Source organism: Taurulus bubalis (assembly GCF_910589615.1).
Source record: "Taurulus bubalis genome assembly, chromosome: 1".
Lineage (NCBI taxonomy): Eukaryota > Metazoa > Chordata > Actinopteri > Perciformes > Cottidae > Taurulus > Taurulus bubalis.
This window is the reverse complement of record NC_136589.1, coordinates 34,962,453-34,988,082: the sequence shown is the minus strand read 5'-3', so window position 1 is coordinate 34,988,082 and position 25,630 is coordinate 34,962,453. Positions and strand designations below refer to the sequence as shown.

General features: G+C 43.9%; 1 protein-coding gene across 1 annotated transcript in view; it reads left to right on the top strand.

Annotated features, from left to right (window-relative positions):
• The window catches only part of znf521 (zinc finger protein 521), a gene marked incomplete at its 5' end in the record, with an annotated part of 90,161 nt that overhangs the window by 28,340 nt on the left and 36,191 nt on the right, over positions 1 to 25,630 (top strand). Inside the window, 2 exons of the mRNA XM_079215085.1 lie at positions 11,817 to 15,310; positions 15,434 to 15,518. Coding sequence (XP_079071211.1) covers positions 11,817 to 15,310; positions 15,434 to 15,518 — 3,579 coding nt within the window. The remainder of the gene's footprint in view (positions 1 to 11,816; positions 15,311 to 15,433; positions 15,519 to 25,630) is intronic.

Sequence of the window (25,630 nt, the reverse complement as noted above, 5' to 3'; positions counted from 1 at the left end):
ATTACCGCATATAAGAAGGAAAATTACTTGTTTCTGCAGGAGAGTTGCATATGGAAGGTCACAGTATCCAAAAAAAGCACACAAAAACACCTGAATATTTAATATGCCGCAATCTTTTCTTTTTTATTAACACAAAATTAAATTGATGTACTTAAAAGTGCACAATTTGGTATTCAGAGCATTGGTGGAGCAGCAAACAGCTATTTGCGATGTGAAGATATAGAGTAATGTCTTCCTGAGCACAGAATGAAGTTGCTCTCCCTCTGCATGTGCTGTAATCCGGTGCCTCCTTGCTTTGTTTACATAGCCAGGCCAGCCATGCGGTCCACTGGTTGTATGATTGTATGGCGATGACGGCCGAGAACGTCGTTGTATCGGCGCCCGCCGTCCGGTTCCCCCTCAGTCAAACACTGTGAGCTCCGTTGCCACTTGTGTCGTCGTTTGCATTGTTGCCGTTGCAAGCCGTCGCCATTTTAAAAGCAGTTGAAAGGCAATATAAACGCTCCCAATACTGTATACAGCCCCTTTGATATCATATAAGCAGAGTCCAAATCTAAAGTTATACTGAGCATCTGAGGGCTTTCCTCAATTTAACTTGTATTGAATGAATGATAATTCACATTGGGGTGTTGGTTGGCAGTTCCTCTCCAGAGACAGACATATAAATAGCCTCCCAGGTGGTGGTGTGTAGCTAAGTAAATGGTTACCAAGCCAGGATTGCTGGGCCTATGCAAATAGGGAGAGGATTGGTACCCATTGGGGTGTTGGAGTGAGAGGAGGTATTTGATGGTAAGATAAACCTCAATTATCTCTTTTAGGGATCTTTCTACAGTGACCCTGAAAGTTTTCCATTAAGTACTTCAGCATCAAAAGCAATCGGGGGAGGAAAAGTTTTTTTGCAACTGATAAATAGATAAACAGGAATAAATCAATGTGAAGTGATGAATGAATAAGTAAAATGCCCTGTAGTCATTTGTCTGGATGTATTCAGGCCTCATATTCTAGCCCTGTTCTGCTAATGAAGATGAGGGTGATGGACGAAGGTGTGCGTGTGTCAGCGTGTGTGTGCGTGTGTGTGTTTTTTCATAATACTTAAGATAATATGATGAGCTGCCTGGATACCAGCAGAACACAATAGAAGGGGAAACAAAGCAAACCCCTAAATCTGTCTGCCATTTGTGCTCACATACTGTACACACATGTCATGAGTATTCTGGCACAGTTACTGGGCCAGGGAAGTGCTGGTCTGGGGTCTGGCCCATTCTCCAGAGACAACCCCCCTCCCCCCTGCCGCCTCCTCCCTCTCCCCCCACCCCCCTTTCCCCCTTCCTGTGCAGTCTGTGGACACAGTCTGAGGCGACAAGGTTGCACAACAGCTCCCAAAACCTCCACTTTACCAACATGATCATAAAAAAACACGGCCTGCCATTAGAAATCTGTTAAAGAAGAAAAAATAATTAGGAGGACTGTGATAATTGTGTCAAGGGGGAAATAGATCACAGGAATTATGGGAAGAACCAGAAAATCTTGCCGTGGCTTTGTTACTTTGCTGTTGGTTCATTTCGACATTGATCCACCCTTCCATCTGTCATCCTTTTTCCCGTGCTCCTTCTTCAACTCTCTGTTTCTTTCTTTCTCCCTTTCTTGGATTCGAGAGTGGTGGAGCCTTCTGGCTCTAACGGAGAGGGGATGAAGATGTTTATTCATCTGGAGGGTATTAGAGCCATGATTAAGGAGAGGAGGGAGTAGTGAGGCTGATGCGACGTCTGCATCGCTCGTTCATGGGCTGCCTGCGGGACTCAGGCCAACACGCCAGGAAAACAAGAAATGAGGAAGAATTAGAAAAAAAAACTTGTGGTGAAATTCGATTCTCTCGAGAAAGAACAGAAGTTTACATTTTTAGCCGGCTCGCCGGCTCTTTCATTCTCCGTCTCACTCCCTGTTCTCACAGCTAAGCTAATTATTAATGAATGCGGTTTCTGTTGAACCTTGGAGAGGTGTCAGAGCTGCAGCCACTGAGGGTTAAGAAATCTTGACATTTAAGACAGGGATGCATGAAAATACATCGTCTTGCTTGAGTTGATGCTTGTTTTTCTTCCCCTCCCGCTCTCCTCTCCAAGTTGCGTGTTTTCTTCTCCCTCCTGGGCTGTCTCCAGTTGTTTTACCACTGACAAGCTGGGATGGCGTTGAGGAGATATCAAATAGAGCCACAGTGTATTAATCAGGGGAACCAAAGGTCGTGGATCAAGAGGCAGGGTCAGGCTTTTCTGATAAATGCTAAAGCTAACACATGCATCTCGGGTTGCTTGTCTATATGCATGGGATATTTGGCGTCCTTTGCAAGAAAAAAATTAGGTCTTGATTCAGACTTTTTTTTAAGGGCATTTGGCAGACTATGTGCCTTTAAAAAAAAAAAGATCCAAGTGTCTGAAGTTATCCTCAAAAAGTGAAATAATTGTTTGCAGTCTAGCTGAAATTTTATGGGTCACTATGAGGTGGTTTGATGAAAATGAATTAGACGCTATTTTCTGAATTCAGTGTGTGCTGTGCGTGGTTTTAAGTAATGGATAGCGCCCCTTGAAACTTGCAGAGCAAACCCTATTTTAATGAAGCAACCATACAGTAACTCAGCATATTTCTGTACGCACAACAATTTTTTCTTCTCCAAGCGTATGACATAAATCATGTTTTCCATGGGTAACTAAGAGTGGGGAGAAATAAAAGAGCATCTAAGTAAACTCTTGTGCAGTGAGGAAATGTTAATAGAGTCGTAGCCTAGCATAGCACAGTGCTGCAGCATCCCTCACGGTGACTGACTGGCTAGCTGACTGTCCACTGGGTCGTGCGCCTGGTCTGTCGCAGTGTTGAGGGAGCAACACACACACACACACACACACACGCACACACACGCACACACACACACACACACACACACACACACACACACACACACACACACACACACACACACACACACACATATGCACAGAGAGGCTCCCCTGCCGATTGAAGCCCAGCCCAGCCCGGTCCCGCCTGGCCCAGCAGTCCCTTAGAGCCAGTGCAGTGAGGCAGGCGGTGAAGGGGCATGCTGGGGGACAGATTGCCATCCTCCTTTCTCCCCCTGGGAGGCTCACTGTGGCTGCTGGTCCAGCCAAGGCCCAGGGAACAGCCTCCTTCCTGTTTGTGCTTTAGCCTACCTGAAGTGGTCAACTGTCCTTCCTCTCCACACCACCTGCAGCTCCGTTCCACAGGAGATGACAGCATAACCACCACCGCTCTCCCACACACAAACTGCTCCACCTCCATCCAAAGCGCGTCCTCTGACCATCTTGCACTGCAGCAAAGCTTTACTGTAGGTCTTATCACTCGTCGCCAAAGCTTAATCCGGCTGCCTGTATAGATACTGTTTAGTATACTGACTATTTAAATGATTCCACTTTACAGAGATGTGTCACAGTGATAGTCAATTAATATACATTTGTTTGAAATGTAAAAAACGCAATATCAGGCATCACAAAGATAATAACATGCATGCTGGGAAGTGTATTGTGGTTCCGGTGTGATTCCATTTTAATATTTCGAACACTTCAAATCAAGTCAAATGCGACTGAAACAAAAAGACATCAACATTAGCCCTCGAGCCCACCCACTGCACTCTGAATAGGAACCTATTATGAACCCTAAATTCACCTTTCTTGAATAATTGTATAATTAAATGTCTCCCTTTTCTTCTCTGTATTTTTTTCTTTTGAAAAAAAGATTTGATTTTGAAAGCAGCAAATTGAAGCACTCTTGGCAATTTAATTTCTTGTTAACCCTGTCGCTGTGACTTTGCTCTGCCCTGATTTAGCATTTGTTAAACACAGCAAGCAGGGCCAAACATATTGATAAAATACAACCTCAGTACAAGGCACATTCAATATTAATATACTTAAAAAAACAAGCGAACAACGTAATCTACTGCTCCGTGCTCCAGTCCAGTAGGTGACGGTAAAATACCGTTAAGTTGGTTTGTAAACCGAAAAGGAACTCTGGAGAAGAAGAAACAGAAGAATCAAAATGTTTTAGGAGGAGGATTTTGCCTTCAGGGCCATCTGCCAAACCATGATCTTTTCCTTAACCTAACCAAGTAGGTTGTTGCCTAAACCTAAGGAGTTTTCTGGCAGAAAGCCCTGAAGGCAAACTTGTGTGCAGAAGAAAAAGAAAAAGAAGAAAAGAGAAGAAGTAGTGGTATTACTACGACTAGTAGTAGTAGTAATAGTAGTAGTACCGTTTTGGTGTTGCTGTATGCTGGAAACAGGCTGCTAACGACACATGGCTTTGGATAACATTACAAGGATACTTTTTGAAGAAGAACCAGATTGTAAATGGCCTGATACTTGTAGCGCCGATATGACTTCCGGCTACTCAAAGCACTTCAACACTACATGTCATCATTCACCCATTCACACACAGATGGCAGGGACTATATGCAAGGTGCCCCCTGATCATCAGGACTAACTATCATTCATACACCATGGGCACAGCCTTCGGGAGCAAATTGGGGTGTTCGTATGATCGATTATCGCGAATTCATGAAAATCATTTGGCTCGTTTCCGTTACCAGACTTGTTGTGCACAGGCACTGCACTTGTATTTCTAAAGCAGTAAAATACTAACATCATCTTTAAAGGTCATCTGGAATTCATGTTGTGCTTGAGTGTGTTGCTGACCTCAGTGACCTTAAAGTTATAGTATGCAGTTGCTCTGGAGGATAAGAAATATGTTACCCAGCATTAAGTCTTCTCTGCTTTCAGAGTTCAAACACTGTGGTTATGGACTCTTAATGCAGATTTTCACTGTGGAAAAGTGAGGCGGATCCTGCCCAAAGCACAAACATCATCTGTCGTTTCAGAGGCATTACCTCAATAAACATCATTATTGATTGTCACCATTAGTATTGATTTCAGTTGGTCCGTGTTGGTGGAGAGACATCAGTGCAGAAGGTACACATCTCTGCGATTAGTAATGGAATTCCACTTTTCACTGTGTCTCACTATCAAGGAGAGAAAAAGCCTGGTAAAGGATGACTGGCCGCCCTACTTTTCCTCCTCTGGCCTTCCATTTGTCTAACTTTCCTGGGACGCCACTGGGGCACTGTGATTTCTGGGACAGTGACCAAGTGCTCCTGTCTGAGCTGGGGGACGTGGGTAATGTGGACAAAGTAGTTGACAGTTTGCCGCTTCCCCATGGTTGAGAGACGGAGCCATGAGGGCCAGAATAATGGACACCCAGACCACAGAGTCGGGACAGCGCTTGATGTTCCAGCTCTTTGTGTCAGGCCCTGTGTGAAAAAAATCTCCATTGACTGCTGGTTTTTGGGGGCGGCTGTGCATTTCTCCTCCAAGTGTGTGTGTGTGTGTGTGTGGAAATTGCGTTGTGTACATGATGTGAGGCCAGAGCCGCTACGGCACTGATGAAACCCCAGGAAGTGAATCCTTATTTCATCCAGTATTTTTCCACCCTGTTTGGTAAAAGATAGCATCCTTGTTCGCTGCTCCTCGCAGTCGTCTCACACAACCCCACCTTCTCATCCTGTAGCATCGTGGATTTGATTGATCTGTAGCAAGGGGGGTGGGACCTGACATTTCTCAGTGATGTGTAAAAAACATATTAAAAAAAAGAGGGAGACGGGCTGAGCTTACACACAGCACACACACACACACACACACACACACACACACACACACACACACACACACACACACACACACACACACACACACACACACACAAACACGCATAGACAACACTATATCTGATGCTGGTGAATAGCTGCTCATTTTAAATACCTCTACTTGTGCGTATTCGTGTGTGTTGATCAGCTGTACGGTGCAAAAAGCCATGTCTAGCCACTTGGCACTTTCGTCGACAGCTACTGGTAATTCTCAGTGTTTCATTTTGACTGGATTTGATGTCTTAAAACAGGACTACTGTGAGTAAAGCCCAGCCTTGGGCCTCTTCCAAAAGCTCTGTGTCCTCTGAGCTCTCGGTCCAGGTTCAACAGAGTGATTTGTTCACCTGACTGAGAGTTAGTCCCAAAAAAACAAATCGACCACCCGTCTCTCTCTCAGTCAGGGAGATTGGAGGCATAGCTAATGTAAAAAAAAAAAACAGAAGAAAAAAAAATCTCTCACCACCTCCTCTATTAGATCTTAAGTGGTTGTGTCATCGACAAGGCCGTACATGATAGTGTGTTGTTCAGACACACATTGCTATTTGGGCATCAGAACAGGAAAAGCGTCGAGATGACACATGCATTGTCTCATGGGAGAGACTCACTACTTTTCCCAGTAACTGTAAAAAAGATTCCCTCTCTGAATATGAAGTGGGGTCATGGTGTTACATCAGACAAGTTGTCAGCTTTTTGTTTATTCATTGAATCCCCAATCCCCAATGTGCCACAAATACACTCACACAAACACATCTCTTATGACAACCACTACGTACAGATCTCTGGTACAACACACGGGAAGATAAGGTTTGGCGGCTGAAAACATGGCCATGCTTTGCTTCACTAGAATGGCTTTTGAACAAAGTCTGGCTTGCTATAGAAGTGGCAGATGAGTGATAGCAAAAACACTTTTCTGATAAGATAAGGTCCTGGACCTGGATAAGAGTTTGGCTTCCTAAATAGGAGAGGTGTACTCTGTTGCTGTCAGGCAGTGATAAGCCATCTTGAACTGCTTCCAAGACCTCAGACGCGAAAGTCCGGGTGCCAGCAGTAAGTTATTCCCAAACCTTCCCTGAAAGGTTTCAGGAGGGTGTACTGGATAAAAAAAACTAAAGAATCACAAATGGCTATTTCATGTTGAAGAGTGGCCCTGAGGCCTGCTAACAAATGGCAAATGATTTGATAAAAAAAAGTCAATAAGTAATGATGTAAATACATCTTTATTTATTTATGTTATTACTGTACTCAATGTGTTACAAAGTCCTTCACGATACAGAGAAAGACAGGGAGTCTCGGGACAGCCATCATTATTTTCATCCAAGTGAAATATTAACTTCACAGAACATCTTAGAGATCTATAGTTTTACCCCTCATCAACAATTGATGAAAAGTTGGAAATTTCTGAAAAGACATCAATTAGTGTGTAGTGCGGGCGGTTTTAGAAAGAGATCGCAACATTCTAAAACGGCAAGACAATTGTGCCTGGGTTTGAGAGTAGCAGAATAACTTTGCTGAGCACTGTGCAGATTGTTAATATTTTTTTGACAAAGGCCTTTTTCGCTGCAGCCCGAATAAATTTTTTTCAAAATCTCAATGGTATTATTCTGACTAAATAAAGGTTAAATGAATAAAAACATCTAACATGATAATTCATTTGACTTTTTTTGTCTGTTTCATTTATTTCTGGCATAAATACATAATAGGCATTAGGGTTTTCTCTAATTCCATTCCCAAACTCTCTTTTGTCTGCAAATAATTAAATTGTAATCATTCTTTTCAAATTAATCTTATTATTTAGCATTTAAAATTTAGAGACAGTATTTTCCGCCATATTTATTATAGTCCAAAGGGAAACAATGTCATCAGGAAAATTAATGACTTACTTTCTTAAAAATATATTCATATATCTAAAAAATACTAATTGCATAAATCAAAACATTCTTCGGGGGTTTTAAAAGCTGTGCCGCAGTGTACAGAAATGGCCTGTTCCCAGCATTAACGATCTTATTTGAACAGGAGTATTTACTCTGGGAAAGGGTGCTATAAATGAACATAGAGGAAGTGGTGCACAAAGAGTAGTTCAGACTGGCGGAGAGGAAACGGAGACCTGCGTGTGAAGGGGGAATTTTTAGTGGTTACATTTACAGTTAAAGAAAAAAAGAAACACTAATTTGTATGGAGCTGTTTTAAATGTCTTTATTTAGTGTGTATTTCTTTGATACATTAAACTTATCAAGCAACACTTTTTTTCACTTTATTCTTAAAAAGTTTTCATGTGCTGCAGCTGAATGTATATCTTACTGGTAAATATGGCCATGGCACCTTTTTTTTGTGCCATCCCCTATAGGAGCTCTCCAAATGAGGTTGTTTTGTTCCATATAGGAGGCATTTAAAAAAAAAAAAAAAGAGCAAGACGGAGGGGGTAGGGACAGAACTCCCAGAGAGGGACAGGCCTTAAGATGGAGGTCTTCCTCCCAGGACGTGACAGGCTGTTGGCTGGAGGATGCTCAGGAAGGCCTTGGCAGACCAACAAAGACAGCCCTTCAGCTGCAGGGTGTAGTTTTTCAGGCCCCAGCATCCCCTTTGGCAGCAGCACAGAGAGTGCTGGCGTGCACAGGCCCCCGGCCCGAGAGACAGGGAAGTAAGGCCCGCTCTTTTATTTACTCAGGCTGCTGCTGAGGCCTGGGCATTTCTTGTCTGGGTGAAGAAGGGAAAAAAAACAAGTCTCCCTCTCTCTATTTCCTCTTGGGGTCTCCTGAGGAAGATTGCTCTTTCATCTACAGTTGTTCACACACTTGTTTCGGCCATTGCGCCTGTACCAGTGTATTCTATGTGTACATGTATGTCTGCACATAGTTTGTTACTGTGAGTGAGTGTGTTTGCTCTTGCTTTCTGTGTGTGTGTGTGTTACTGAGTGTGTGTGTGAGAGAGAGAGTGGAAAAACTATAGTAAGTCTCACTATGAAGGTCATTTGTACCCGAATTGTACAGTTTCCGCTTTGAATGCATTACTACAGATATAATCTTTGTTTGAAATCAGGCATTTTGATGGCCATAATAGTAGAACTTAACAATCATGTATAAGATACTTTTAGGTGAAGGAAATATTCCTGATAATTTCAAGACCTTCTTCAAAGTCAATTCACAGATTCATTCTTACTCAACTCGTCAATCTTCACATCTTCATCCTCCTAAATTACTGACTAGCAGAGGTCAATTCTCTATTAGATTTAGTGGAACCAAGTTATGGAATAACATTTCCCACCTCAAAAAGAAATGTCCCTCTATAAAAAAAATCCAAAAATTACATTATTTTTCTTTCTTTTCTTTCTTTCTTTTTTTGTTTAAATTTATGTTTGTAATTTTGTAAAATTTTAAATATTATATAGGTGGAGGCTTCAAATAAGCCTAGTTGGCTTTTTGTCTCTTCCTGCACTGTGCTATTAATTTTCTGTTATGATTTTTTATTTTATTGTTTGAATTGTGCAAAATAAATAATAAATAAAAATAATAATTGCTGACAGCAGAAACATATACAGCATATTTTAGTATGATGTTGGGATGCACTAATGTCGAATATCGACATATATATATATATATATATATATATATATATATATATATATATATATATATATATATATATATATATATACATGATAAACTAAAATTGCAATTCCTGTTCTGGTTTTGACCAGTTGCATTAAAATGTGTTAAATGTTTTTATTTTATCAAGTTGCTCCTGCACACATTATTATTTAAATAATAAATAACGATTAATTAAATTTATATCTATCTATTGATTTGTTACATTTGTTACAAGACCAGGTATCCGCATTAGAACCGAAAAATCTGGATCGGTGCGTCCCTAAGATGAGACTTGAATAGTGCAATAGGCGTAACTTGGAGACCAATTGATTACATCATTACTCTTTAATATTAATTGCATGGTGTTATTGTAGTTGACAGCAGCCTCTGTAATATTTCAGAAACCTACTATTATCATAGCTATTTGTCCATCTAAGCATGTTAGCTGCTAGTTGAACTAAAGCAATGTTTTCGACTCCCACATGTCCCCTACAGACATGGCTTTATGTATGTGTGTTATTGGAGCTAAGGCACTAAATAAATAATCTAAATCCAGTAAACAAACAAAAATAAATGCAAGGATGTTGTCCTGACAGCTTAGTAATGTCTCAAGGCAAAGACATTCTCATTTAAGACAGTAGAATTTAATTTAGCCTTGTATACGGCCCCATTTATTTGCTTGTTTTATACTATTGTCTCCAAGCCAATATGTTTGACTGCAAGGCATTGGCTGGGGTCATTCTTCTTGCACTGTCTTCTCCTCCTATACCCTGGGAGGCAGTATGAGTGAGGGCAGATCCGCCCCCTCTGTGGAGGAGGGCATAGCACTGAGTCACCCATCCTCCCTCACACCAGAGAGAGAGAGAGAGAGAGAGAGAGAGAGAGAGAGAGAGAGAGAAAAAAAAAACATTGAGACATGTGAGAGATAAAGCAAGTAAATCAAGCAAGATTCGCTCCTTGAGTGTGAGATGTGTGTGCAGAGTGGGCGCCTTGCCAGGGGCGGGAGGTTTCCGGGAGGGCCACGATGTGGAGGTGGGCTCTCAATGTGCTGCTTTCAGCAGTTTGGAGGGGCAAGGGAATGGCCTCCGACCCCATCTGTTTCCTGAAGATAGGCCCTGATGGGGGTAAGTGCTCAAAGAGGGCATGATATCCTGACAAAGGGCAGATCTCCCAACAAAAACAACAGTAAGGGGAGAGCGAGAGATAGAGAGAGAAAGAGAGAGAAAGAGAGAGAGACTTACAGTTGTCAGCTGAAGGAGAGAACAGAGGTTGGATCCTGGAAAGAGCTTGTGCTTTTCCTTCGCCCCACTCATAAATCTTTGCAGTTTCCTCTTGTTTTTCCCATTCGAAGTTTTGGCCTTTTGACACAGTTTTTTTCTGAAGGGGTTGGGATTACTTTGTTTTATTTAGGTAAGGAAGTTCACAGCACTTAGAATTCTGCAGCGGGAACAAGTGGTCTGTAACCTTTTGAACTTGTGGAAAGTGGTGTCCCGTGTTTTCCATTCATATCACTGTACGGTGAACCAGGGGAATGGAATGTTGGCATAGAGGTGTTTTGTAAAGGGACACATTAAAGTGGTTGTAAAACAAATGGGGGCTGCATTGTCAGTTGTCTGGTGTTCTCGGGTCATTCTCTGCACCTGCTTGCCCTTGAGTGAGTTAGTTAGCCACTCGGTTGTCTTCCCCTATCCGTTTCCCTGTCCCCTCCTTGCCCCCCTCTGCATCAGCGCACACATTCATCCATCCTGTATCAGTTGCCTCACGGCTTAGCGCAGACCCCACAGACAAATATGATAATAATGCACATTCTTTAATCTGATATCTATTGACTGATGTTCTGAAAGACCCATGTTTCATGAAAATCATCTGTTTTGCAGTGGAGGCTTCCTAAAGGCTATGCATAACTGTGGTTTAAATTGCATATTTAATCTTCTCTTTCACTCTTGAGAACTGCTTTTCCCTGATTTTGCCCCCTCTTGTCTTAAGGTCATTTCAAGGGCTCTTGTTTTTCAAAAATATTCTAGTAATTGTTCAGGGAATAATAGAAATGTTCTAATTTACCTCATGCCGGGTTTACATCCTAAAGTACACCCATTGTCCTGTGTTGGCTTTAAATGTCAGAGAGATTGTGTTTTGAGTCACAGTAGGCTAAGCCATTACATGGCCACATACAAGGTTAATTGTGGTAAAAGTATTTCCACTTATTCTCTTTTTTAATTATACTTTAAATTGCATATATAAGTGTAACTTTTTAGATACCTAAGGAGAGGTATTGTTTCCACTGAAGAAAATCTTGTCGAAGTTGCGAAGAATTCTAAATTCATACACGACAACCCTATAATTACTATGACAAATAACACCACGGTGGCCCACCTTTTGTTAGCCAAGAGTGAGACAAATTAGTTGCTAATACAGAACACCTCACTTACTCAATCTCTCCTTCTCTCTCTCTCCATCTTTTCCCCTCTGAAATACCCCCGATACCCTCTTTTCTCTCTTTCTGTCTTCCTATCCAGACGGTGCTGACCTGGAGGATGACCCTTCATGTTCTTGGCCAGCATCATCTCCTTCCAGTAAGGATCAGACTTCTCCAGGACACTGCGAGGACTATGATTTTGGCGAGGAAGAAGGAGGCCCTGGCCTGCCATACCCATGCCAGTTCTGTGACAAGTCCTTCAGTCGCTTAAGCTTCCTCAAGCGCCACGAACAGAGCCACGGGGATAAACTCCCTTTCAGCTGTACCTTTTGCAGTCGCTTGTTTAAGCACAAGCGCAGTCGAGATCGGCACGTGAAACTACACACAGGTGATAAGAAGTACCACTGTGGAGAGTGTGACTCTGCCTTTTCCCGCAGTGATCACCTCAAGATCCACATGAAAACTCACGCCTCTAACAAACCCCACAAGTGCCCTGTGTGCCGCCGAGGCTTCCTTTCCTCCAGCTCTCTCCACGGCCACATGCAAGTGCACGAAAGGGGCAAAGATGGCAGCAGCTCAAGCCTTGAGCTGAAAGAAACTCGCAAATGCAGCCGTTGTGAGGAGGGCTTTGATGTCCCTGAGGAGCTCCAGAGGCACATCGCGGAGTGCCACCCTGAGTGCTCTCCATCAGAGGATGGAGGCCTGGGTGCCACCCTGCAGTGCATTTACTGCCATGAGCCCTTCAGTGATGAGGGCACCCTGCTGACCCACATTGACCAGGCCCATAGCCGAGACAGGAAGGGCCACTCCTGTGCTATCTGCTCTGAGCACTTTCTGTCTGTCGAGGACCTCTATGCTCACATGGACATCCACCAGCTCCCCGAATCTAGTAACCATAGCAACAGCCCTTCTTTGCTGACCGTGGGCTACACCTCCGTCTCTAGCACCACTCCTGACTCCAACCTCTCTGTCGACAGCTCCACAATGGTGGAGACAGCGCCACCTGTGCCCAAGACGAGGGGAAGGAGAAAGAGGGCTGCTCAAAACACATCAGATATGGGAGGTCGTTCCTCCAAACAGCCTAAAGTCTCCTACAGTTGCATCTACTGCAACAAGCATGTGTTCTCCAGTTTGGCTGTGCTTCAAATTCACCTGCGAACCATGCACCTGGACAAGCCAGAGCAGGCTCATACTTGCCAGTTTTGTTTGGAGGTTTTGCCCTCTTTACTAAATCTAAATGAACATCTTAAGCAGGTCCACAATGCAGAAGACCATGCTGCCCTGTTAGCCAGCTTACCTGATCCTCTCCTTCAGTGTAACTTCTGCCCTGAGGTATTGAGTGACCTCAACGGCCTACAGGAACACATTCGCTGCTCCCATGGCTTTCCCAGTCCTGTGGCAAAGGAGAGCAATGCCTTCTTCTGCCCCCAATGCTTCATGGGGTTCTTGACAGAGACTACTTTGGAGGAGCATGTTCGTCAGACTCACTGTGATGGGGGAAGCCTGCGCTTTGACTCCCCCCTGGCTGTAACTCCCAAGGAGTCTATAGTAGAGGTGTACTCCTGTTCGTACTGCACCAATTCTCCAATATTCAATAGTATTCTGAAGCTCAACAAACACATTAAGGAGAATCACAAGAACATTCCACTGGCACTGAACTACATCAACAATGGAAAGAAGTCTCTGCGCACTCTCAGCCCCTCTTCACCGATATCTGTGGAACACTCAATGCTTAAACAAGGAGGCTCAGCCTCACGCTCTACCGGTGAGTTCATATGTAACCAGTGTGGAGCCAAGTATACCAGTCTAGACCTTTTCCAGACCCACCTAAAAACTCATCTGGATGGCATGCAGCCCCAACTCACCTGCCCACAGTGCAACAAAGAGTTCCCCAACCAGGAGTCCCTGTTGAAGCATGTGACGATTCACTTCACTATTACCTCCACTTATTACATCTGTGAGAGCTGTGACAAGCAGTTCACTTCAGTGGATGATCTACAGAAGCACCTACTCGACATGCACACCTTTGTGTTCTTTCGTTGCACTTTATGTCAGGAGGTGTTTGACTCAAAGGTGTCTACACAGCTCCACCTGGCCGTAAAGCACAGCAATGAGAAAAAGGTGTATCGCTGCACCTCCTGCAACTGGGACTTCAGACATGAGACTGACCTACAGCTACATGTCAAACACAGCCATCTGGAAAACCAGGGCCGTGCCCACCGCTGCATTTTTTGTGGGGAGTCCTTCGGCACAGAGGTGGAGCTGCAGTGCCACATCACTACCCACAGCAAGAAGTATAACTGCCGCTTCTGCAGTAAGGCCTTCCATGCCATCGTCCTTTTGGAGAAGCATTTGAGGGAGAAACACTGTGTGTTTGAGGGAAAGGCACCGAACTGTGGTGCTAATGGTTCTACTGGAAGTGGTGTGGATGGCCAGCCTAAAGAAGATGCTGGGCTACATGGTCTCCTAACCAACAGCCATGGTCCAGGGGTAGCAGTAGGAGCTGTGGTGGAGTCTCAGAACAACCATGATGCAAGTGAGGAAGAGGTGGATACTGCAGACCCCATGTTTGGGTGCGACATCTGTGGAGCATCTTACACCATGGATTCACTCCTCACGAACCACCAGTTGAGGGACCATAATATACGCCCTGGTGAGAGCGCCATGATGAAAAGGAAAGCTGAGATGATGAAGGGCAACCACAAGTGCAATGTCTGTTCCCGCACCTTCTTCTCTGAGGCTGGGCTGAGGGAGCATATGCAGACCCACCTTGGGCCTGTCAAACACTATATGTGCCCCATCTGTGGGGAGAGGTTCCCTTCCTTGCTCACCCTTACTGAGCACAAGGTCACCCATAGCAAGAGTCTGGACACAGGCAGCTGCCGCATTTGTAAGATGCCACTGCAGTGTGAGGAGGACTTCCTGGAGCATTGCCAGATGCACCCTGACCTGAGGAACTCCCTGACAGGTTTCCGATGTGTGGTGTGCATGCAGACAGTCACCTCTACATTGGAGCTCAAGATCCATGGTACCTTCCACATGCAAAAGACAGGCACTATGTTCGGACCACACCAACCCATTGTCCGCAACAATATCATCTCTCATAACCAGCAGCAACACCATATCCAAAAACCTTTCAAGTGTGCCTCTTGCCTGAAAGATTTCCGGTCCAAGCTAGACCTGGTGAAGCTGGACATCAACGGCCTACCTTACGGACTCTGTGCATCCTGTGTAACAGCAGCTGGCTCCAAGAGCTCCAGTCCAACAGTGAATGGAGGAAGGCAACAGCAGCAGCATGGTGGAGCCACCACCCCGGCAACAACCACAGCCGCATGGATCCAGGGGGAGAGACTCAGCCCTGGAGACGGGAAAGGCAAAGCCGTCTCTTCATCATCTTCATCCTCTTCTACATCCTCATTATCCGCTGCCAAGACGCGATGTTCCAGCTGTAATGTGAAGTTTGAGTCTGAAGCAGAGTTGCAAAACCATGTCCAGACAGTGCATCGGGAACAGGCTGGAGAAAGCAACGGTGGCCAGCTCAAGACCCCCCAGTTGTCCCCCATGCCTAGAGCCAGTCCCTCACAAACTGAAGAGGTATTGTTATTTAGTTTTGCATCGAATAGTTCATTATAACACGCTGAGTTTCACAAATTTTTCTGAATTGATTTGTTGCTACGTAGTTTCTAACAATCCTTTTCCTTTTGGTCTTATTTTCAGAAGAAGACTTACCAGTGCATCAAATGTCAGATGGTGTTCTACAGTGAATGGGACATCCAAGTCCATGTCGCCAACCACATGCTGGGTAGGAGATCACTCTTTTTGTTTCATTCATTATGGTCTCTGTTGCACTTCTGGAACAAAGTCACTAAAACAGTCCTTGTGTAATATCTTTGTAGATATGTTTCGTAGCATACATTGATTAAATTTGGCTTTTGGGTGTGTGATTTAAATGTTAGAGGGAATGATTAATTTGTGTGACCATCATCAATACAATACAAAATCATTAAGGAAAATTCCCCGAATTTCACAACAAGTATTTGATCATTTTCAATAAATTTCAGACAGTCTTTTCATACTTTTTTTTAAAAGGTGAATCACAATCTAAGGACTGATGTGATATATGTAATAAAATATTTGACCCTGTCTCATTCAGGCTCACAAGTATCTGGATCACATCACCAAATAGGTGGAAATTATTTTTAATATTTTGACCATCAACTGCATCCCAAGTGTTGTGCATTTATAAACCCATCACCTTCATTTCCCCATGCATGTGAATGGTATACAATAGTACGTGTGCATGCTTGTGGAGCAGAATCTCTCCACTTCAAACCACTGTATGGAGGTCGTTTGAAGTAGTGGACATATACAGATTATTGAAATATTAGAGCACCAAAACAGATTTTATTCAAACTGTTTAAAATTCCAACTATTACTCCACAGTTTTTGAAAAATCTCCACATTGCTACTTTACATTATTTTGTTTGTTTGTTTATCGTGCCTCCTCACTTAAGTAGTCTGTTCAGATGACTGAGATCTGAATACAACATTTGGTAAAATACTTTCATACACTCTGCATTTAATGACGTCAAATCAACTGAAAAAATGGATATTGAATTTGAATACATTGTGTTTCACAAAACTATCCCAAATTTCTCTTTTTTTTTCCCAAGATTCGTAAACAAAGAGTGCTGGTGTAAGACTAACCTCCACATTTTCAAAATGTCTTCACTTTTGGTTGTCATTTGTATGCAGGCAGAATAATTTGTAGAGAACAGACAATTGGAAAACAGGTTTTCTTGCCTGCAGTAAGTAGGCGTCTGAATTCCAGTCTCACGTTCCTTTATTCATTCATTTATTCAGCTCGTTTGGCGGCTCTTTCATTACACTGCATTATCTGTTGTCTTCAGTGGGAGAGAGACTCATTGATCTGGAACCAAACCGCCTCTCTGTTTGGGACACGCTTCTAGGCGCAGGTGAATTTAAACACGGTGGGCAATTCTATCAGGACCGGTAGGCAATTCTATCAGGGACCCACTGTTTGTGCATAAACAATCAGAAGCATGTGATTTGTGATTTTGATGCTTCGGTGTATTTGCAAAGGAGAGAGACGAGCTGAGAGTGTGTAGGTGTGTATTTTGTATTCATCTTTGCGATCTGCTCACCCACTATTCTACTGGGGGTGCCTAATACAGTACCATGCCAGCATTAGTCCTTTCTCTCGCAAAGGCAGGCACGGAGCACACTGGGAGGGTAGAAAACAAACCCCCCTACTGGTTATTTTATGTCTGTCAGCCGTACAAGCACACAGTTCCCCCATAATAGTAGAATTGAGACAGCTTAAGATAACAGGAGGATAGGTGATTGGGTTATTGTCTGATGTCTTACTTCTCTGATATGCCGTTGCTTTGTATTCAACATGATCACAGGCTTCATCAGACTCCTCAAAAGGGTTTCTGTTACATTCATTTGTTTCGGGATCTCTAAAATATGGAGAAAGCAAAACTCGTTGTGATGGAAATTTGGTAGAAAGATGAAGTTGTCAAGGAGTGACTGCATTTTGTAAAACAAAGAAACTAAAATGGAACTGAATTGAATAAAGAAAATAGATCTGACTGAAGACTGAAAACTTTTTCATCAAGGTTAGTTGTGGAACAACAGTAATGGTGATCTCTTGGATTTCTATAGCTTCTGAAGAATTGGTCCCTTTTTTTAATGTAGAATGGGGTTAAATTCAATCCAGCCTGTAATCACTGCAAAGCCAATTTGGGCCAAAAACACAGAAAAAAATACTCATTAGGAAAAGCTCTAAATACCTTCTCTACTGAAAAGGGGACACTTTCTCCTTTTAATGGCCATCTGCACAGGAGAGGGGAAACAGGGGGCTGGGGTCATCTCCGCTCAGCTGTCAGCGTTATTAGCGTAGGTAATGGAGCAGACGCTGGATTCATAGGGGTGTTGTTTTCATCCATGCCCCGCTCCATGGTGTCGGTTCACACTGATAACTCTATATATAGTGATGTGCCGTGACATAACCATAGTGCTAAGTGTATGGAACAACAAAACCTGAGCTTGTCTCACCCGGACAAGTCCATATTAGCTGCCTTGTAATACAATAGTCTCCCGAAACCAAGTGCAGTCCTCCTCCGCCCTCCACCTCCTCCAGTTGGTCCGAGGTGCTCGCGGCTGCCTCTTCTCTACGACTGCCAGCACATTTTGATGCGTAGACATTAGACTCAGACGACGGCGGTCCTGCTTCAGACTTAAAGCACAGCTTTGGTGCCCAGCTACTCAACATTTACTATGATAATAGTAGTAAATAATAGAGGTAAATGAAAGAGAAGGAGGTGACCATGGGTGCAGAGGGGTGTGTGGCAGAACAGCCCCAGCCAAGCCTGTGAACGGCCCCACGTGTTTTAAGATGGAGGCCGCAGCCTGCTAGGGCCCAGATGGATCAGTACACATTTGCTGTACAGCTGGTCGCTCTGTTTGGGGACCTGGTGTGATACTCCTATGGAGAAAAAAATGATACCGCCACCATCCAAGGAGCAATTTAATAGCAGGCCAGAAGACAGCTGGCCACTCTTTAGTTTAGAGTTTTTTTGGCATGGCTCACTTACAGAATTGAGGGTGTCCGATTTTTCTCTAGAGACACACAGATTTATACAGCTTTCAGCTGCTGCAGTCACTATCAAACCTTTTTATTTCTATTTTTTTCATTGAGATTAAAAAATCTGTCCTGCCATCTTGATCTGTAGTAATTGCATTGGACAGAAATGTTTAAAATCAAAGTGCTTCCACAAAGTCCATGTTTTTTTTTTTTAAGAGGACCTTTCAAGGTCTTTCATTGACACAAAAGCCTGTTTGGTTCTATCAGCATGCCATCATGCTACCCCATTGCTTCACTTTGACCCCTCTGTAAACTATGACATTCGGAGCCTCATGGGGGGGCACGTTTGGCCCATTTATCGCACTGTTTCAAATGTCCCTGTGTGGATTTTCAGAGCCCTGACATGTTTTAAAGCACGGGCTGTGTCTTAAAGGGTTTTAAAGGTGAAAAGGGTTTTTGCTTTTCCTGTTCTATCTGCTTTCAATCTAATTCTCATCTCACTCCTGTCCACTCCAAGCAGCGACTGCCAAGGTGGCAGCGCTCCGAAGGACAACTGTAAACAAACAAACCAAACCACATCCCAGAAAAGTGTTTTTGGGGTCACCTCTACGGATTTTTTTGGGTCGGTGACAGCACTGAGCTCCAAGCCAAGTCAGGGAGGAGCCTTCTCTCACAGAGAGGAGCCGGTGGCCTGGTCGGCCCATGCAGAGGGGGGCACTGGAGGGGTGGAAAGGTTCGAGGGCGGAGAGGGAAAGGCACATTTGCTGTACAGCTGGCCGCTCTGTGTGAAGCAGGCACTGTGGGCCGTTACGGAGCTGGAGAGGGGAGCGAGTGAGAGGCCTTTAGCTCTCCTCTAGTTCCTCCTCCTCCTTTCTGTTCTCTCATTCTCCGTTCCCACCTCACTCAGGCCACTATTTCTCCATTTCCCCTGCCTCACTATCCAGCTCTAACGTGTTCCTATTCACTGCGCTCCAACCTGGCAAAGCATACTCCGTTGGCTGTCAGTGGGGGAACAGACAGGAGGCACACTGTAACAGTATTTGAAGCTGGAAGGCTTGTTTTGTTTTTTGCTAAAGGCCGCAAATTATCCTTGACACATATCCTCTTGTCTTGGGCCCCGAGAGCAACTTGGCCTGTGTATGTTGATTACATGGTCTCCATCGCTGTCTCTGCCCTGGTGGCAACACACTTACTACTCCAATAAGTGTTTCTTTTCCCCCCCTCTCCTTGTGCATGAACAGAATTTTGTATTTTCATTCTTTTATTTAATTTTTTTCTGTAATCCTCTTTGATTAGGAGTGTCTGTTGGTGTTCAATCATTCATGGAGCACACACGCACATGTAATCTGCTAACAAACATGGCCAAACACTCCTCATTTGACTCCTATGGGGTTGGATCAGAGTCAGAACTCAATAGACAACACGGCACAGGAACAGGATCAATCTTATGAAATAAATAAGAGAACAGGATTGGACCAGCCAGTGGAAACAAAGGAAACCATGCGTGCCATATACTGAGTGTGATATCTGCCTGCTTTTATTAATTGGTGATTAATAACGCCTCTCTGTTCGTTAGCGCAGTCACCTCCCGTGCAGCCAAGTGTGTTGCTGCTAATATGCAATTATGCGCACCTTACTGCTCGTTACATTATACCTCTCCCTGACTAATGTGGCGTCCATGAGGAGAATAGAAAACGGAGTGAGCTGCAGGAAGAAAAAAAAACATCAATAAGATTCTCACATCCACTGTGCTACCTACCTGTCTGGGTGGAAAACAAAGTTTCTTACAAATTCTTCAATGTAACCAGGAGACTGCATTAAAAGTTTTACAGCATTGCAGAGACTGTTTTGCTCTTCCTGGTGTTTTTGTTGTAAAGCAGAGGTAATTGACATCACCATGGGGATGCTCTGTTGCTAGGCCAGACAAGCTCAGGCTGATGTGGTCCTTATCTATTGATTTTCCTGACATTTCCCCACACTTCACAGACTAGGCCAACATGTGAGAAAATATCTGATGCTCTCAGTTCATACAGCCTGTTTGTACAAACTCGGAGCGAACACTTGCTGCCCCTTGCTGCATTGCAATTGGAAGGTTGATGTCACCATGGTGATCTGGGGCAAATTCCTCCCCGTGATTGGTTGTACCACGCTCATTTGTTGAGCAAGCCATTGCAAAACGTAAATTCCACAAAATAACACAGATTTGTATGAATCCTACAATTCTATCTTTGAATTTTAAGACGTCATCTAATGAATGACTCATTGGTGTACTTAAAAATAAATAAAATACTATGCAAGTCTAGTTGGAGGCTTGGGCGACCTGAATAAAGGTAGGCTCTTCCTGTGCTTCTGGCTATGTTTTATTGATATACAGGAGGGATGTCTCCTTTAGAGTGTTAATGCCAACCCTTGTTCTGAAGTGAAGCCCATAAATACTGGATGATCAGAATTAACCTCTGCATTACTCTCCCTCCCAGTGGTCTCTGCGGTGTCACCGAGGCCGTAGGTGCATGCGCACCCTGGTCTGATGGGGTTGCTTAGCAGTCTGACTAGAGGGGGGCTTATGGGAGAAGTGCAAACAGACAGTCCTGCCTTCGTAAAGGTCAGCGCTGCAACCTACACCTCTCAAATCCCAGCCTGGCCCTGATGGGACCAGGGTTCCAAGCGTGCCTCGAGATGCTTGTGGTAAGGGAGAATTACAGTGAGAGTCAAGTGGTGCTCTGCTGCCGAACGGCATTGCTTTTAGAGGTTGTCAGCACCAATAGTAGTGTGACAGATTTGATCTAACTTTGTGTTGTGGCTCTTACTCGGTGTGTTTGTGGAATGACATGCACGCTGGGACACCAGTAGCTATCGTATGCTACTAAATAGGACAGAGTCTCAATGTTGTTCACTAAATTGTTGTTGAGTACGCTTCATAGGTGCAAAGAGGTTTGTTTTAGAATACAAACAGACTTTAAAAGAGTAGTGCCCCCCCCACCCGAAAAAAGTTTGAGCTCTCTTTATTGTGCACAATGGTGGTTTTACAAAGTACCGTGTAACGAATTACTATCCTCATCGAACTTTGGCTGTGTGAATGGCAGACATGGGAGGAGAGGGGAGGGGGCTAGGGTTCTGAAAGGCCCCCCAGCGTCAAAGCCTTAATAATCATGTGAGCAGCGCTGGACTTCATTACCCTCCTGTTCGACAGGCCGAGTGCCAGCCTGGATTGCTGGCTGGCTGTGGCAAGGTCAACGGCGGAGGAAAAACCAGTTACTGTGTTACTCTGGAGCGGAATGGAGAGGGGCGGCCATCTGTCAGCTCAGGCCTGCCATACCCGCAGAGCAAATGGACACGGGCGGCCAGAGGAGAGGCCACAGACACCCATAGAGCTAAACCCAGTGAGCATAACACTGAGGCATCGACACAGATCCAGCCAAAGAGATGGGCCTTGGTACCACTAAAACACATATCCACACACACATAGCGAAGAAGATAAGGCTATCTGCAAGATATTTGGCAGCAGGTCGTGTGTGTTTATGCATGTTTGTTTTTAGTGTCAGCGCACTATTGGGCCCCTACTGTTTTAAGTCCAGATGGCAAACCATTTGATAAAAAGTTGATAAAAGTTTTGCTTGGCTTGCCAATGGTAAATGTTTTAATCATAGTGTTCCTTTATGAAGACAAATTCCTTGTGAGTCGAAGAGCAGAAAATATTATCATTGTCTTTAGACCACTTTTTTTTCTCCATTTCAGCAGGGACAACAAGTTAGAGCTCTTTTCTTCCAAACGACAATAAAAACACTGACATCATATATACTATCTCTCTCTCTCTCTCTCTCTCTCATATATATATATATATATATATATATATATATATATATATATATATATATATATATATATATATATTTATTTATTTATTTATATGCTCAGATGTCACGCACGTTTTAGTGTTTCACCTTGCTGGCTGTTTGTCGGCGTCTGAGTCGCACCGACCCTCTCTGTGAGGACCTTTACGATGCCCTCTGGCCAAAGTGGAAGAACCCTGTGGAATGTTCCAAAGCTCTCTAATAGGTTTCAGGTGCTGCGGGCCACCGGCCAGCCCCCCGCCATCACCCCACTCTGTGTGTCTTGTGTGATAGGACTCCCTGCTCAACAGTCAAAGCACCGCCATTTCTCCTCTAAAAGAGAGAGGGTAGAGCTGCGAAATGGATACCCATCGTTGTTTACTGTAAAATTCACTTTGAGCCCAGTGCATACCCTCCAACTTAAGAATTTTAACATTTAAACAGCTTCTCTTACACATGTGGTTGCAGTTCAGGCGGAAGAGCAATTTGCATCTCTTCCATCTCACAACTCAGCACAGCTAAAGTTCCTCCTTGTTTTCCCTCCTGCACCGAGAGTACCGACCCCCTGGCTTGAGCGTCAACATGCACCGGAAAACAGGGAGATGGTCCTGGGCGATTCCCCCCCACATTAATGGAAATCACACAGGAACTCCCTGGATGAAAGCTTTATTAGTTATTAAGGTTTAATGTTGATATTGGTGCTTATATGTTTACTGGAGCGCACAGTGCTGCTGATGTGGAATTGTCAGAGTGGTGCAGATTTAGTAAGGAATTAGTGTACACCCAGGATTTAATTAAGGGATCTATTTCCATCTTGTTAGAAAGAGATAATGTGAGTACTGCATGCATCATAGGTTACCATATTAAATGTTGCTTCCTGTAACAGCATTAAATCCACTACAGTAATGCTTATAGATTATAGAAATGAAACAACAACCTATATTTGTCTAAAAGGCCGTCTCAAGCACGAGCTCTCACTGTACATGAGACATTGAATTTGAAATAGTACGGTGTTGAGGGGAACGTTCACACTTCCCTTTTCCAGCATGACAGCGGAGTGTGAACACTGAAGCGACATGGCCTCTTTGTCTCTCCATTTGTCCCACCGCCGCCTAGAGATGCAGACCGTAAGCCACTCACTCTCTGATTAATCTTTAACATTTATAATTACTAATTAAGTTAGTAAGAGACTTTTAATGTAGTTCTCCTTCAATGGGGAGCAGAGAGGACAACAGATCATTAGCTTCAATAATGAACGCGGATGAGACAGATAATGGCCTGTGATAGGTGAATACTGACAGTTATATTAAATGAGGCGAGTATATGGGAAATGCCGGAGTACTACGTGGATTCAAAGGCACAGGGATGCAAGGTGGTGAGGCACTCCTGTGACTTCAGAAAGGCCGAAAAGTATGAGGACATCTTAGAGATAGTTTGTACTCATTAAAACATATCTGTAATACATCCAAGTCCATATTAGCATGCGTTATGTATCATATAATGTATATCTGCAGTGTTAATTGTGTCAACCTCAGTTTCAAGTACAGATTTTATTTATTCATCCGCTCTCATTGAGTTTTTGGTCTCCCTAACGACTTCGGTGTATCTCATTATCACATTATTACATTAGTGTCTGCATTATACTGGTGGCTGTAAGTTGCTGCCCATTAAAAGAGTCATTTCATCTCCGTTTTTTTTTCTTTTTCTTTTTTTCTTTTTTACCTTAACGACGATGCTACTCTGGCACAATCCGCGAGCCTTCCCACTTTGGGGAAGGTGCTTATGCCATAATGATTATTATCATTAAGAAGATATTAATGTGCTTAGTGTTTGCGACCCAGCTGCTCATCATGGCCTGAGCTCCCTGCCGGGGAGTGGAAGAGAGCTGCTGCCAAAACGGACAGTGCACGTAGGCCACCGCCCACCTGTCCAGAGGTTTCAGGGTCAGTGGAGGTCACACCCACCTACCTCCCCGCCCTCTGCTGAACTGGAGGAGGGATGGCTCTGAACATCAAATTGGAGGAGATAAATTGTGTTGTGTGGGATGAAGTCTAAAAAGCTGGATTCAAGTGTTTTTTTAAAACTCACCCCAGATTGTAAGCAACTTCCTCGTATACAATACAAGCATACATATTAATTATAGTTATGTTTCTCTGCTGTGAGGGGATATGTGTGTTTCCCTGCAGAGATTCATGCCACATAATTATTCATTGAATTTCAATCAAGCTATTATTTCAGACTATTCCGGCAGCAGAACACTAATGCTTGACACCACTTCTTTTTGCATTGAATCAGAGTTTTTGTAAATATGTTGGTTCGTTTTCCTAATTGATTTAATAAAAAAAATATCTCCAAAATATTCACCTTTTTGTTGCCTTCTAAAAGAGGTACAGTGGCATGTGTGATGACGACTGTTTTGAAGCCTTCTGTGCACACACAGAGAGACAACGTGTGGCTGAAGGCAGCCTGGCTCTGCCTCCTCCAGTCTCTCAGTTTCAAATTGCTGCTTCATTAGGGCTTGGAAAAGAAACCCATGGTTCCATTTAATCAAACGAATCGGTATGGCAGACCCACATAATCAATCACAATCCTTATCCAATATGCTACATTCTGGAACTAGCAAGCTGGCTTGGAGAAAAGTAAATTATGGCCCCTCTCTCTGCTCCTCTGCCGGCTTCACTGTGATATTATACTGTTTCTGCAGTTGTTTTCATTATGCAAACACGGACCGTGTGCATCTAGCCCTTCTCTATTCATGCAGTCATTTCCCTTTTTTATACAGTTCTTGTATGATACAGTTCTAGCCTGGTGGTTTGTTGGGGAGGATGATGTGCCATATCTGGAATAATCAAATTAACTATTAATGATTTTGTTGCCTCTCCAACCAACACTTGTGTTACACAGTGGGCTGCAGTCAGTGATGTTCTTCATATTTTATATGTTTCGTGTCCATATGGATCTGCTCTCACTCTCTCTGTATGAAATCGTTTACAGCTCTACTTTCTCGCCCCATATTGCTGAGCTCATTCATAAGAATGCAAACATGCACACACACACACACACACACACACACACACACACACACACACACACACTGCGCACTGAGGTACGCGCATGCCCACACACAAACACTGTAAACATGCTCACAAACTGTACACACACTCATCACTCAATCCATCAATCTGATCTGTTTTTTTTTCTTCTCCCTCCTGTGCTTATCTTGTGAGTTCTTTCTCCCTGCCTCTTCACTTCAGCGCGCAGCCTCGCGCTCGTCGTAATACACACAAGCAAGCAAAACACACAGGCACGCACACACAAGGTAGCTAGGTTGGTGGGGGCCATGGCTGCAGCTCTTCTGCGCAGTCCCAGAGTGGCTCCCGGGGCTCGGCTGCCAGTTGTTTGCCAGCGTCTCCGGGTGGAATTCATTCAAATTAAAGCGGTGGAATGAGGCCCGAGTCCCAGAATGCCTCGTCC